The sequence below is a fragment of the Astyanax mexicanus genome, chromosome 16 (genome assembly GCF_023375975.1).
Source record: "Astyanax mexicanus isolate ESR-SI-001 chromosome 16, AstMex3_surface, whole genome shotgun sequence".
Classification (NCBI taxonomy): Eukaryota; Metazoa; Chordata; class Actinopteri; order Characiformes; family Acestrorhamphidae; genus Astyanax; species Astyanax mexicanus.
In genome coordinates this window covers 11,373,552-11,389,067 of record NC_064423.1, presented here as the reverse complement: position 1 = coordinate 11,389,067, position 15,516 = coordinate 11,373,552, and the positions used below count along the sequence as shown (strand labels likewise).

The 15,516-nt window shown below is 36.7% G+C and overlaps 2 protein-coding genes and 1 long non-coding RNA gene across 3 annotated transcripts; all 3 read right to left on the bottom strand.

Moving 5' to 3' along the window:
- On the bottom strand, window positions 1-1,394 carry LOC111192563 (trifunctional enzyme subunit alpha, mitochondrial-like). The gene has a single exon (XM_049465587.1). It carries the CDS (start codon window positions 1,373-1,375, stop codon window positions 284-286), a length of 1,092 nt encoding a protein of 363 aa, XP_049321544.1. The 5' UTR covers window positions 1,376-1,394; the 3' UTR covers window positions 1-283.
- Window positions 1,395-2,282: 888 nt separating this feature from the next.
- Window positions 2,283-3,524, bottom strand: LOC111192562 (trifunctional enzyme subunit alpha, mitochondrial-like). The gene has a single exon (XM_049465588.1). It carries the CDS (start codon window positions 3,454-3,456, stop codon window positions 2,365-2,367), a length of 1,092 nt encoding a protein of 363 aa, XP_049321545.1. The 5' UTR covers window positions 3,457-3,524; the 3' UTR covers window positions 2,283-2,364.
- Window positions 3,525-9,480: 5,956 nt separating this feature from the next.
- On the bottom strand, window positions 9,481-12,756 carry LOC125782210 (uncharacterized). Its single transcript, XR_007424812.1, has 6 exons — window positions 12,512-12,756; window positions 11,434-11,522; window positions 10,847-10,960; window positions 10,286-10,367; window positions 9,782-9,853; window positions 9,481-9,656 (listed from the first exon to the last, which is right to left on the bottom strand). It is a non-coding gene; the product is annotated as an uncharacterized LOC125782210 (long non-coding RNA).
- Window positions 12,757-15,516: the final 2,760 nt, after the last annotated feature.

Genomic DNA, 15,516 nt, shown 5'->3' with positions numbered 1-15,516 from the left:
TATTTAGTAGGTTCAAATCAAACAATCTTTATAATATTCAATATAATTGTTGGTTGAACTTACTTTAGTTGTATTTATCAAACAAAATAATGGGATTAATATTTAGTAGGTTCAAAGCAATCAATCTTTATATAATATTCAATAAAATTGTTGGTGTATCTTATATATCCAGATCTTTATATTTCCTGGAGAACGGGGGAATTTCCTGTAGGGCAGGGGGTTGAGGAGGAGTCAGTAGTTGTTTTTAGTAGTGTTTAGTTAATTAAATTAAATTAAACTAATCTTATGTTCTAGATTTCCTTTTGAGGTACCTTATAATCAGGTCTTGGTACGGTGCGGTGAGCACGTTTGTTTCAGGGCTCATTACTAATTCACCAAAGTTCCTCGACTCTGCTCGGAACCCTGCTTCTGGTCCCAGCTCCACTCCAATCTGCACAGTCTCTAATATTTTTAGGGGTGCAGTCGTCAATGTTTCCCTGTTCATAATTCTTTCCAACATATTCCAGTACACAGAGTACCGAAATATTGGAAAGCAATAATAGAAATCCTGTGCTATCTTGGTCCAATTCTTTTCTGGAGTGAGTGTAATAGTCTTGTCAACTATTCCTCGAGCACAGTCTACAGCTATATCCTCAAAATATTTAAGATCCAGCGTGTCAACCACCTTATGCACCAGACCAATTTTCAGTGCCTCATCAGCATTGATTCTGCAACCTTCCAGCATCACATCCAAGGCATGGTATGGTCCAAGCAATTTAGTCAGTCTTTGTGTACCTCCAGCACTAGGCATAAGACCCAGCCTGACCTCACGGCTGACGAGACTGGTCCTGCTCCTCGTAGCCAATCTGTACTGGCAGGCTGTGGCAAACTCCAATCCCCCATCAAGACACCATCCGCTGATAGCAGCAACAATAGGTTTGGGGGAGCCTTCAATTCTTTTCATCATGCCCTGCCACTGCTGAGAAAGGAGAGTTGCTTCCTCTTTAGATTTACAGGCCGAGATCATGTCTACGTCGACCCCTGAAATGAAGCTGTGCGGCTTGGGGGAGATCACTACAGCACTTCCGACTGAGTCGTTATTCCAGATCCCCTCCATAGCCTCCACCATCTCCTTCTTTGTCTGAGCTGACCATGTGTTCACCTCTGAATGTGGGTCATTGACGTAAACAACAGCCACATCCCCCTTGGCTTCCCAGGTCACTTTTCGATTCTTTAAGTGGGAAGATGTACTGAATGATCTTCCAAATAAACCTGAACATATGGTGCTAGTGAAGGAAGAGAGGCCCACTCCTTTAGTTAAATTAGTTAAAATTCCTGTGCTTCTGGCCGGTACCGCAAGTCTGGTCACGACAGTGAGTGCTAGCTGTACCGCCATCTAGAAAGCTGAAATAAATTTTAGCCACAAGAATACAACCGAAACAGAGCACGAGGTGGCCTTTATATAGGCGTGAGCGGCGATGACGTCATCACCCTCGCCCTCTCTCAAACGCGCGCGGCCGCGGCGATGACGTCATCGCTCTTGCCCTGTACACCAGTAAAGTGTCCAAAGAGTTGTGCATTTAATTGATAATTAATTCTTGTAGATATAAATCTTCAATTTTCAATAAAAAAGGTTGGTGGATCTTAATTTAGTTTGGTTTATCAAACCAGATAATGGGATTAATGTTTAGTAGGTTCAAATAAATCAATCTTTATATAATATTTAAAAAAAATAGTTGGTGGATCTTAATTTAGTTGCTTTTATCAAGGCTTGTCCAGGTTTTGAACCCGGGATCTAGTCCAACGGTTCCAATGGGTTTATCAAACAACAACAATTAGATTAATATTAAGTAGGTTTAAATCAAACAATCTTTATAATATTCAATGTAATTATTGTATGAACTTAAATTAGTTGTGTTTATCAAACAAAACAATGGGATTAATATTTAGTAGGTTCAAATCAATCAATCTTTATATAATATTCATTATATATATATATATATATATATATATATATATATATATATATATATATATATATATATATATATAATGTATACATATATTTGTTGTGTTTATCAAGGCTCGTCCGGGATTTCGGGACCTCTCACTCCCGAAGTGAGAATCATACCCCTATACCAACGAGGTGGATGTGAAACAAATATATATAAATAACTTAATTTAGATGTGTTTATATATATATATATATATATATATATATATATATATATATATATATATATATATATATATATATATTGAAGATTTATTGATTTTGATTCGATGCAGCAGCGAGAGGGGGAGAGGCAGCAGACAGATTTAGTTTTAGTTAGTCTAGCTATGTTTTCTAGATTTTTTCATTGGGCCAATTAAATTAAACTAATCTTATGTTCTAGTTTTCTTTTTGAGGTACCTTATAATCAGGTCTTGGTATGGTGAGGTGAGCACAGTTGTTTTAGGGCTCATTACTAATTCGCTAAAGTTCCTCGACTCTGCTCGGAACCCTGCTTCTGGTCCCTGCTCCACTCCAATCTGCACAGTCTCTAATATTTTTAGGGGTGCAGTCGTCATTGTTTCCTTGTTCATAACTCTTTCCAACATATTCCAGTACATAGAGTACCGACTTTTTGGACAGCTATTATAGAAATTGTGTGCTATCTTGGCCCAATTCTTTTCTGGAGTGATTGGAATAGTTTTGTCAACTATTCCTCGAGCACAGTCTACAGCTATATCCTCAAAATATTTAAGATCCAGCGTGTCAACCACCTTATGCACCAGACCCATTTTCAGTGCCTCATCAGCGTTGATTCTGCCACCTTCCAGCATCACCTCCAAGGCATGGTATGGTCCAAGCAATTTAGTCAGTCTTTGTGTACCTCCAGCACTAGGCATAAGACCCAGCCTGGCCTCACGGCTGACGAGACTGGTCCTGCTCCTCGTAGCCAATCTGTACTGGCAGGCTGTGGCAAACTCCAATCCCCCATCAAGACACCATCCGCTGATAGCAGCAACAATAGGTTTGGGGGAGCACTCAATTCTTTTCATCATGCCCTGCCACTGCCGAGAAAGGAGAGTTGCTTCCTCTTTAGATTTACAGGCCGAGATCATGTCTACGTCGACCCCTGACATGAAGCAGTGCGGCTTGGCGGAGATCACTACAGCACTTTCGACTGCGCTGTTGTACCAGATCCCCTCCATAGCCTCCATCATCTCCTTCTTTGTCTGAGCTGACCATGTGTTCACCTCTGAATATGGGTCATTGACGTGAACAACAGCCACACCCTCCTTGGCTTCCCAGGTCACTTTTCGATCCTTTAAGTGGGAAGACGTACTTAATGATCTTCCAAATAAACCTGAACATATGGTTCTAGTGAGAGAAGAGAGGCCCACTCCTTTAGTTAAGTTAGTTAAAATTCCTGTGCTTCTGGCCGGGACCGCAAGTCTGGTCACGACAGTGAGTGCTAGCTGTACCGCCATCTAGAAAGCTTTTTAATCACAAGAATACAACCGAAACAGAGCACGGGGTGGCCTTTATATAGGCGTGAGCGGCGATGATCATCACCCTCAAACGCGCGCGGCAGCGGCGATGACGTCATCGCTATTGCCCTGTACAACCCCTCCCCCCACCCCCAAAATGTCCAAAAGTTTAAGGACACTTCTGAATGTATTACTACCCTACGGGTAAATGTCCAAAATGTCTGTCTACAATTACTTTAATAATCAAATTGAATTACAGCCTTTTGGATTAATTATTCTTAATTAATCTTAATTAATTGCATTCCTCTTTTTGCTAAGAAGGCATTTTAAACTGTACAATTCAATTGAATTTTAAATGAGGAGCAAATCAATAAATTAATAACTGGCATAGATTCAAAAGACTCCCTGTAATGAACATCAGTCAGTAACAGATGCTGCAAATACTGTACATCTCTTAGACCTTTATTCCCCTGAACATTACAAAACATTTTATAGGATAAAGTTACACATTCCGGAGCTAGCTGACATTTTTTGTTTTGTTAATTTTAAGAGTTTCCATAAAGTTAGTATTCTTCTAGCTCTTCTAGCATATTTGAATCAACCCCACAAATAAATAATTAAATCCAGGTAGAGCTTTTGACATTAATGCTGCAATTAATGCAATCGATGAATTCCTTCAGATGATGCTCATAGTCCATGTTTGTGTATTCTGTAACCAGGCCGTTACTTTGCCATACACAGTGTTGGGAGTAACGGCGTTAAAACTTTTTCAGTAACGAGTAATCTAACTAATTACTATGACTGTAATTATAACCCCGTTACCATTTCCGACACCCCGTTACTGCACGTTACTTTAGCTGCTCTATTAACTTTTTTTTTGTTTCAACTTTGCTTTGCCCTGGTTAACCCCTCCTCTTTCCGGTGAACTTCTGACCGCTGTGCCTGTGGTTTGGGGTGGTGAAGTGAGGCACAATTGTGACGATTTGCTCTAATTAATTCAGTGATTGTCGTGGACAGCCCAAGTTCCGAATTAAGGACGCTCCGGTTTTTAGCTGCTCCGGTTTTTGTGGTGCTGCTGCTTTCTCTTTTAGAGCTTAGATTCTCTGCCCGAACCGACCTGACCCGAGGACCGACCCGAAATCGGGCTCCTATTTTTATTTTATATAAAGCTTTGGTGTGATAATCACAATGTTGCTAAGTAACCAATTATTATTGTTCACTAAAGCAAACGAAATAGCGAAAACTGAAAGTGAAAAAACATTTGTGTTAACTGAATCTAATAAAAACGGTAATTAAAAGGAAAAAAACATATCTATCTCGAACTGTATTTTGTGTTTAACTAACTAAAACGAACTGAAATTACTGATAGAATACCCTAATTTTCGTGTTTAATTTATTTATAAGCCCTGTTGTACAGCGGAGTTGTACAGCGGGCGGTGTTGTGCCCAGCTCGCGGCACCTCGTGGTCCATTGGTTCTTGTGTAAAGCGCTCGCGCTAGCCGCAAAATACGACAGAAAACACTGAGAAACTGCAGAATTATGTATGGGATTACAATAACGAGGCTGAAGTTGGTTTGATATTCGCAGCTCCAGATTCGTTTGGCTCGATATTCGCAGCCTCGTATTCCCCTGCTGAAGTTGGTTTGATATTCGCAGCTGCCGCTTTACTGAACCACCGTGAACTAAAGGGAGCGTTCACAAACACCCGCTGTTTATATTAAACACCTCACAGATCAACACTGAAGGAGATAGAATGAAGAAAAGCAGTACATCTGTTTATTAACAATGTAAATATACAATATCGTATTAAATGTAATTTTGTATATTGTAAAATATTTATTTTAATTACTGAATTTATAATTATATATTACAATAAATAATTAAATATATATTTAATAAAATTATATTTTAAAAGCCATTGCGCTCAAAAAATATGAGGCAGATGTTCTAGTGTGATTTTGAAGGACTTTTTAATCTTGGGCCAGACCAAATACACATGATCTGAAGAGTACTAGTTTTCTACCTTAAGGAAAACCTGGAATTGGCCTGGCCCAAGCTGATTTTATACTTTAAAATGAACTGGCAACATGGAATAACGATCCATAATGCACAAAAAAATTGAATATAAAGCTGATGTTCTAGTGTGATTTTGAAGGACTTTTTAATCTTGGGCCAGAACAAATACACATGATCTGAAGAGAACTAGTCTGCTACTTTAAGGAAAACCTGGAATTAGCCTGGCCCGAGCTGATTTTATACTTTAAAATTAACTGGCAACGTGGCCTACCGATCCATAATGCACAAAAAAATTGAATATAAAGCTGATGTTCTAGTGTGATTTTGAAGGACTTTTTAATCTTGGGCCAGACCAAATACACATGATCTGAAGAGTACTAGTTTTCTACCTTAAGGAAAACCTGGAATTGGCCTGGCCCAAGCTGATTTTATACTTTAAAATTAACTGGCAACATGGCATACCGATCCATAAGGCACAAAAAAGTTTAATTTAAAGCTGATGTTCTAGTGTGATTTTGAAGGACTTTTTCATCTTGGGCCAGACCAAATACACATAATCTGAAGAGTACTAGTCTTCTTCTTTAAGGAAAACCTGGAATTAGCCTGGCCCGAGCTGATTTTATACTTTAAAATGAACTGGCAACATGGTATAACAAGCCATAATGCACAACTTTTTTTATGTAAAGCTGATGTTCTAGTGTGATTTTGAAAGACTTTTTCATCTTGGGCCAGACCAAATACACATGATCTGAAGAGAACTAGTCTTCTTCTTTAAGGAAAACCTGGAATTAGCCTGGCCCGAGCTGATTTTATACTTTAAAATTAACTGGCAACATGGCATACCGATCCATAAGGCACAAAAAAGTTTAATTTAAAGCTGATGTTCTAGTGTGATTTTGAAGGACCTTTTAATCTTGGGCCAGAACAAATACACATGATCTGAAGAGAACTAGTCTTCTTCTTTAAGGAAAACCTGGAATTAGCCTGGCCCGAGCTGATTTTATACTTTAAAATGAACTGGCAACATGGAATAACGATCCATAATGCACAAAAAAATTGAATATAAAGCTGATGTTCTAGTGTGATTTTGAAGGACTTTTTAATCTTGGGCCAGAACAAATACACATGATCTGAAGAGTACTAGTCTTCTACTTTAAGGAAAACCTGGAATTAGCCTGGCCCGAGCTGATTTTATACTTTAAAATTAAGTGGCAACATGGCCTACCGATCAATAATGCACAAAAAAATTGAATATAAAGCTGATGTTGTAGTGTGATTTTGAAGGACTTTTTAATCTTAGGCCAGAACAAATACACATGATCTGAAGAGAACTAGTCTTCTTCTTTAAGGAAAACCTGGAATTAGCCTGGCCCAAGCTGATTTTATACTTTAAAATTAACTGGCAACATGGTATAATGAGCCATAATAAACAATGTTTTATGTAAAGTTGATGTTCCAGTGTGATTTTGAAGGACTTTTTCATCTTGGGCCAGACCAAATACACATGATCTAAAGAGTACTAGTCTTCTACTTTAAGGAAAACCTGGAATTAGCCTGGCCCAAGCTGATTTTATACTTTAAAATGAACTGGCAACATGGAATACGGATCCATAATGCACAATTGTTTTTATGTAAAGCTGATGTTCTAGTGTGATTTTGAAGGACTTTTTCATCTTGGGCCAGAACAAATACACATGATCTGAAGAGTACTAGTCTTCTACTTTAAGGAAAACCTGGAATTAGCCTGGCCCAAGCTGATTTTATACTTTAAAATTAACTGGCAACATGGTATAATGAGCCATAATAAACAATGTTTTATGTAAAGTTGATGTTCCAGTGTGATTTTGAAGGACTTTTTCATCTTGGGCCAGACCAAATACACATGATCTAAAGAGTACTAGTCTTCTACTTTAAGGAAAACCTGGAATTAGCCTGGCCCGAGCTGATTTTATACTTTAAAATGAATTGGCAACATGACATGAAAGCCATTTTGCACAGAAATAATGAATATAAAGCATTGATTTTGAGAATACCAGAACACTTCATCTCATGTGTATTTGGTCTGAAAAAAAAAAGTCCAAAATCATACTGGAATATCAGCTTTAAATAATATTTTTTTTGTGCTGCCATGTTGCCAATTAATTGTGCAGTCTAAAATCAGCTCGGGCCAGGCTAATTCCAGGTTTTCCTTAAAGTAGAAGACTAGTACTCTTCAGATCATGTGTATTTGTTCTGGCCCAAGATGAAAAAGTCCTTCAAAATCACACTGGAACATCAGCTTTACATAAAAAAATTGTGCTTTATGGATCGGTATTCCATGTTGCCAGTTAATTTTAAAGTATAAAATCAGCTCGGGCCAGGCTAATTCCAGGTTTTCCTTAAAGAAGAAGACTAGTTCTCTTCAGATCATGTGTATTTGTTCTGGCCCAAGATTAAAAAGTCCTTCAAAATCACACTAGAACATCAGCTTTATATTCAATTTTTTTGTGCATTATGGATCGGTATTCCATGTTGCCAGTTCATTTTAAAGTATAAAATCAGCTCGGGCCAGGCTAATTCCAGGTTTTCCTTAAAGTAGCAGACTAATTCTCTTCAGATCATGTGTATTTGTTCTGGCCCAAGATTAAAAAGTCTTTCAAAATCACACTAGAACATCAGCTTTACATAAAAAAAATTGTGCATTATGGCTTGTTATACCATGTTGCCAGTTCATTTTAAAGTATAAAATCAGCTTGGACCAGGCTAATTCCAGGTTTTCCTTAAAGTAGAAGACTAGTTCTCTTCAGATCATGTGTATTTGTTCTGGCCCAAGATTAAAAAGTCCTTCAAAATCACACTAGAACATCAGCTTTATATTCAATTTTTTTGTGCATTATGGATCGGTAGGCCACGTTGCCAGTTAATTTTAAAGTATAAAATCAGCTCGGGCCAGGCTAATTCCAGGTTTTCCTTAAAGAAGAAGACTAGTACTCTTCAGATCATGTGTATTTGGTCTGGCCCAAGATTAAAAAGTCCTTCAAAATCACACTAGAACATCAGCTTTATATTAAATTTTTTTGTGCATTATGGATCGGTAGGCCATGTTGCCAGTTAATTTTAAAGTATAAAATCAGCTCGGGCCAGGCTAATTCCAGGTTTTCCTTAAAGAAGAAGACTAGTTCTCTTCAGATCATGTGTATTTGTTCTGGCCCAAGATTAAAAAGTCCTTCAAAATGACACTAGAACATCAGCTTTATATTAAATTTTTCTGTGCATTATGGATCGTTATTCCATGTTGCCAGTTCATTTTAAAGTATAAAATCAGCTCGGGCCAGGCTAATTCCAGGTTTTCCTTAAAGTAGCAGACTAGTTCTCTTCAGATCATGTGTATTTGTTCTGGCCCAAGATTAAAAAGTCCTTCAAAATCACACTAGAACATCCGCTTTACATAAAAAAAATTGTGCATTATGGCTCGTTATACCATGTTGCCAGTTCATTTTAAAGTATAAAATCAGCTCGGGCCAGGCTAATTCCAGGTTTTCCTTAAAGTAGAAGACTAGTACTCTTCAGATCATGTGTATTTGTTCTGGCCCAAGATTAAAAAGTCCTTCAAAATCACACTAGAACATCAGCTTTATATTAAATTTTTTTGTGCATTATGGATCGTTATTCCATGTTGCCAGTTCATTTTAAAGTATAAAATCAGCTCGGGCCAAGCTAATTCCACACTCTAAAAAATGCTGGGTAGAAATTGACCCAAATTGGGTTGTTTTCACAACCCAGCGCTGGGTCAATATTGGACAAACACAGCACTTGGTAGAATTGACCCAGCATATTGGGTTATTCATTTGACCATGCATTTTGGGTTAAGCATTCAACCCAAACGCTATGTAATTTTAACTACTTTGCTGGGTTGACTTAACCAAAGTTTGGGTTGATTTTAAAGTACGAATAAATGTAAAATTTAGACCTTTTAATGCAAGTTTTTTTTACACCATAAACATTGAAAAAAATTAAATAATACTTAAGTACCAACAATAAAATGCTTTATTGAATAAGTACATCTCATGATAATTTCTCAAAGTAATTTCTTAACAACAGTCATCAACAACAACCATTTCATTTCCATTTCATAAACATTCCTCAACAACATTTCTTTTCCCTGTTGATGACCACAAAGGATTGCGAGCAGTGCCGATCATCTCCTACAAAAAGATAATCCTTTATTAGTCCTACAGTGCTGAAACAGCAGAGAACAAAAAAATCTCAACACATGAAACCTGCATTGCACATTAAAATACTATACAGTGGTATGTATGTTGGCATGTACCTAGAGCCAAAACAAATGGGTATGGTCTTGTGACTTGTGCCTCGGACAGGAACTCCCCATAATGGTCCCAACCTGTTGTAAAGATGAGAATTTAAACAGAATTAGTACTTTTATTGCTTTGAATTAGTACTAACATTCTTAAATAAAGCATGCTGAGCATAAGCTGCTATCAATCCAATGTTTGTATTACAATACATTTTACATCAGAAGAGAACGCTTTCATCTAAAACCTTATAGACAAGTCAGTTCACTATGTGACCATCTTTGCAACACGACTGGACGCTAATGTAATACAAGACTTGTGTAGAGCAATACTTTCACATAGGGCCATTTTGGTTCCTTTAATAAAGTAAATGATTTATTTTTAAATAGTTTTAAAATTACTCAGATTATATTGTTAAAATGTGTGAATTAGTCTAAAAAAATGCAACTGACAAAAAGGCAAAATGAAAATAAATATGTAAGGTGGCCAATACTTTTTCACAGCAATGTATATTAACTTACTGGTTGCAGATCAATAAATTATTATTTTTTTGTCTCTTTGTAGCTCGGACGGAAGCTCTTCTATCCTCTTCACCTTGCGCATCTGAAAAGAAAAACATTATATTAGGAATAATACAAGGTTAATATACTTTTTAACCCATGACTTTTTCATGGCTTCTCAGCAACTTTTCTTGACCATACAATCTTTAAAACATTAGTGCAGATGTGGACAATAAACTAAAAATCTATCAAAAAACTTATCTTCAGTTTAAATCTTTTGATGGAATCAGTTTTTAAATAACCTAATTTGGCAGATATCTGGCTGTCGAGAAACAAGTTAGTATTAACAGGAATATATGTACATGATGAAAAAATTGCTAAATTTGGCAAAGCTATTTTCACATGCACACACTATCTCCCCCTACAGCCGTGTATCCCTGGTGTGTTTCTGTAAAGACAAAATATGACCAGCCGGCTTATGGGAATAGAGAGATTTTAGCCACTCTAGCACTGACTGTACCCCTACAGTTAGCACTTTTTTTCTACCCCAAATACCCCATTAGTAGACTGTTGTCTAATTACCTCATTCAGTTTTCTGAGGTGTCACCTCAGTTTCAGTCTGGGACCAATCACAGGAACTAGCGCCACAATGGAAGCATCGTCCAGTAAAAGAAAACTCCTTTTTCATTTCTTCATCTGAGAAGAAGTGTGCATGCAATAAAAAAAAGACAACAAATAAATGCTTTTGCAGAACTGAAGTTGAGATCACCAATTTCATTCTAAATGACAATGTACTCTGGTTAAAATAATGCCCCTGAGTTTGTACCAGAGCAGAAATTAACTCAAACATAATGAACAACATTAAGATTGAAGCAAAAATGAATAAGTTTGCTGTCATATAGTTTAAATATTTTAAACTTTTATTTAAATACATATTTTAATATTTCATATTCAATCACTGGGTAAATGACAAAAATAAAATTGGTGAAACTCCCCTTAAAATTTCACTGTGACATTTATACTGTACCTTTGGTACTCTTTGTTCTAAAAAAAGAAAAATAAGCTCAGACTTTGGATCAGACCTTAACCAATACTTTGCCGCAGACTCATTCATTCATGAAATGACCATCATAAATACTTTCAAGTTATTTATATGAAGGTTAACTTACACTCAGACCTAGGAATCAGAGAGTCCAGTTTCCACTCATGTAATTTCTCCTTCACAAATGAATCCATGGAACAGGAAAATCTAACAGAACTGAAGAAAAATAAATTGTATTAACAAAACCACATCAACTAACATTTTATTTTTTAAAGCGGAACCCAACAAGATGTATTTTCTTCCAGCTAGACTTAAAATATAATTCAAGAAAAATTAGAAAGCAACTAAGTACTAAAATCTATGTTCCTTCCTTTTAAGGTACTTTTCAGCATTTGCATATAGCTTTAAGGAGAAAGCCAGTGTAATATGGACTTTCTTTTACATTTTTACATCATTTACAATATCAAAGTAGCTCCACACTTCATTGCTAGATTCCAAGGGCTCTAACGTTTAAAACAAGGCACTGAGAAAGATAGTGCACAGGTAGTTTATTAAAAACACTGCTTATACACACAGCATGAAAAAGTAGGATAGTGGAACAAATTGCTAAATTAATTAAATGCAAATGCATCATATATTATATATTAAATATTAGTTCAAATACTGTACATTTTAATGCAAGTCACTCAAGCAGAGTTTATCAACTTCAAAAACACAGTTTCAACTCATCTGCACGATGAAATGGCGCCTACTGATGCTAGTTAGCTAGATATCCAGCTAATTAGCAGTAAGGACGATAAAATAGCTTCCTATGTTCAGTGTAAAAAGTAAAAACTAGCGTTAGTCAGCAAAATCTAGTTAGTTATCTAGCTGGCTAGCTAAATCTCTAGCGCAGCTAACATGCTAATTTGATATTAAGAGGCTTACCTTAGCTAAAATAACATAATTCCACAAAAGCATTTTTTTCCCTTTATCGCAACTCGAAACTAGTCCAGCCGAAGGTGCTTTGTCCAAAGGTTTACCCAGTTATCAAACACTGCATAGCTAGCAATTTAGCTAACAAGCTAATTTTTAGCTAATTTTACCTAATGCTCACAGTACGTCTTTCAGCCTCAATTTGTGAGGGAGAATGAATCTAAACACTTGGTGTCTAGCATTAAATCGACATATTTATATAAAAACTCAAGATTAAGCACTTTACTTACATATTTATTTCAGCCATTTACTTCCCACAGGAGCCTCTTCCAGCGGGAGGGAAATGGTGCGGTCGGCGTCCAGGGCGGGGCGGGGCGGGGCGGGGCGTGACTTGACGTGACGTGCATGTTCTCTCTCAGGTCCGCACTGCAAACCCAGCAGCGCTGGGTTGTTTAAAATTACCCAACAAACGAAAAAATAACCCATATTTTTGACCCAACCTCAGTAACGTAGCAGTTGGGTAGTTTAAATAACCCAGCATTTTTTAGGGTGCAGGTTTTCCTTAAAGAAGAAGACTCGTACTCTTCAGATCATGTGTATTTGGTCTGGCCCAAGATGAAAAAGTCTTTCAAAATCACACTAGAACATCAGCTTTACATAAAAAAAATTGTGCATTATGGATCGTTATTCCATGTTGCCAGTTCATTTTAAAGTATAAAATCAGCTCGGGCCAAGCTAATTCCAGGTTTTCCTTAAAGAAGAAGACTAGTACTCTTCAGATCATGTGTATTTGGTCTGGCCCAAGATTAAAAAGTCCTTCAAAATCACACTAGAACATCAGCTTTATATTCAATTTTTTTGTGCATTATGGATCGGTAGGCCACGTTGCCAGTTAATTTTAAAGTATAAAATCAGCTCGGGCCAGGCTAATTCCAGGTTTTCCTTAAAGAAGAAGACTAGTACTCTTCAGATCATGTGTATTTGTTCTGGCCCAACATGAAAAAGTTCTTCAAAATCACACTTGAACATCTGCCTCATATTTTTTGAGCGCAATGGCTTTTAAAATATAATTTTATTAAATATATATTTAATTATTTATTGTAATATATAATTATAAATTCAGTAATTAAAATAAATATTTTACAATATACAAAATTACATTTAATACGATATTGTATATTTACATTGTTAATAAACAGATGTACTGCTTTTCTTCATTCTATCTCCTTCAGTGTTGATCTGTGAGGTGTTTAATATAAACAGCGGGTGTTTGTGAACGCTCCCTTTAGTTCACGGTGGTTCAGTAAAGCGGCAGCTGCGAATATCAAACCAACTTCAGCAGGGGAATACGAGGCTGCGAATATCGAGCCAAACGAATCTGGAGCTGCGAATATCAAACCAACTTCAGCCTCGTATTACAATATGCGTGCAAGGCAGATGAAAGAGAAACAGGAGATACAGTGTGTGACAACATTTACCTGTGAGTAGCTCATACCAGAACAGGCAAATCTCTCTCTCTCTTTCTCTCCCTCTTTCTCTCTCATGTTTCTTAGATTGATCTCTCTGATGAGATGTGTGAAAACTAATAAAAACTAGCAAGCCCACCCTAAAACTTACTGAACAGAAAAAAAATAAAATAAAATTAAACTATAATAAAATGAAAAATGTAATCAAGTAGCTCTGGGCGCACGCCTCCGTGTTTGACTTGCAGCACTGTGTGTAGCTGTTCTTAAAAATCATTTAAATTAAATAATAGTATGTTACAGTGTTAGTTAACATAATTCTGATTATATTTCGCTCATTCAATCAGCCCGAAAACAGACAGTTTATGGTGCGGATCGGGGGCTCCGGCTCATAATGACAGTTCATGGTTTGGGCTCGGGCAGAACGTGCACGGGCTCCGGCTGGGTCGGGGCGGATTTTTTGGGCCCGATCTAAGCTCTATTCTCTTTTGGTGAAGCTGTTATATTAATACCATTTTAACGGTCATTAGATTGTTGTTTTTGTCCATTATTTTGTTTTGTTTATATATATGTATTTCCTTTGGGTGTGGCTTGGTTTGTTTAATTTCATCCCCAGACGCGTTTTTTCCGTTTTTTCCGTTTTTTTCAGTATTACAAGTTTTAGTAATTTTCTTTGGTTCTGTGGAGAATGTCGTTTTGGTTTTTTTGAAATTCGTTAGATTATATTTTTATCAATATTTTGGGTTCATTTTGGGTCAATTTTTCGTTTGTTATTTTTCTAATAATAATAGTAAATGCATAATAGATTTCCTTTTTTTGACGGGCGAATAATAAAAAGTAACGCATAGTTACTTTTACTGGTAACTAATTACTTTTATAGTGGAGTAACTCCGTTAGTAACTCAGTTACTTTTATAGAGAAGTAAGGAGTAACTATAACTAATTACTTTTTCAAAGTAACGTGCCCAACACTGGCCATACACGCAAACTATACACAGGCCGGAAATTACAGCCCAACACAATATGTTTCCATGCTATTGAGAAAATCCCTGGTACTGTAGGTCCGGTGCACGGGACGCCTGTGGTGTCCTAAATTACACCAACACGTATTGTAAACGGTACTCTGCAGTGAATGTGCAGGTAATATTTAATAATCCGGCGCTTCTAACCAAAATTGTTGCCGTTCATCTGGGCGAAGCTCTTTGGGAAACACTTGCACACCTGGCTCGTCCTTTACTCACGTCATTCGTTAGTTTGTTCGTTATTCGCTAAGATTGATCGTTTTCGGGAGACCCACCCCAGATCTTAAAAACACTAAAACAGTAAAACAAATAGAACATGAACATTATGTTAAATTAAAAAGCAGTTACTGCAAATAGAAGTAAATCACTCTTTAATCCCTCCATCCAACCGTTTTTAGAAATTATATGGTGATGAAATGGAAAATGCTGATTCAAAAAGCAGAAGGTTGAGGACATTATGTTGATTCAACGCTAAAATGTCAACGTTAGCACAACCATTGAACATTAAATGTTGATTCAACATTTACATTTCAACGTTAGCATATCCATTGAACATTAAATGTTGATTCAACGTTGCTTCAACGTTGAAACAACAACAAACATTACTTTAGTCATATTCGAAACACATTTCAACGTTGAAGGTCGGTTGTGTGCCAGCTGGGGTCTATAAATTTATCTAAAAACAGATTTTGTTTAGTAAAAGGAAGGTCTGCGTTTTCAAAATGTTACATTGTTTTACAGAGAGGTAGTTTTATTTCTGTGTTATGTGTTGATTATTGAGCTGTATTTATTGAGTTTCTTTTCCATTTTT

What these genes read in the sequence shown, in the direction of transcription:
- LOC111192563 (XM_049465587.1), bottom strand. Translation starts at nt 1,375, where the DNA reads ATGGCGGTACAGCTAGCACTCACTGTCGTGACCAGACTTGCGGTACCG.
- LOC111192562 (XM_049465588.1), bottom strand. Translation starts at nt 3,456, where the DNA reads ATGGCGGTACAGCTAGCACTCACTGTCGTGACCAGACTTGCGGTCCCG.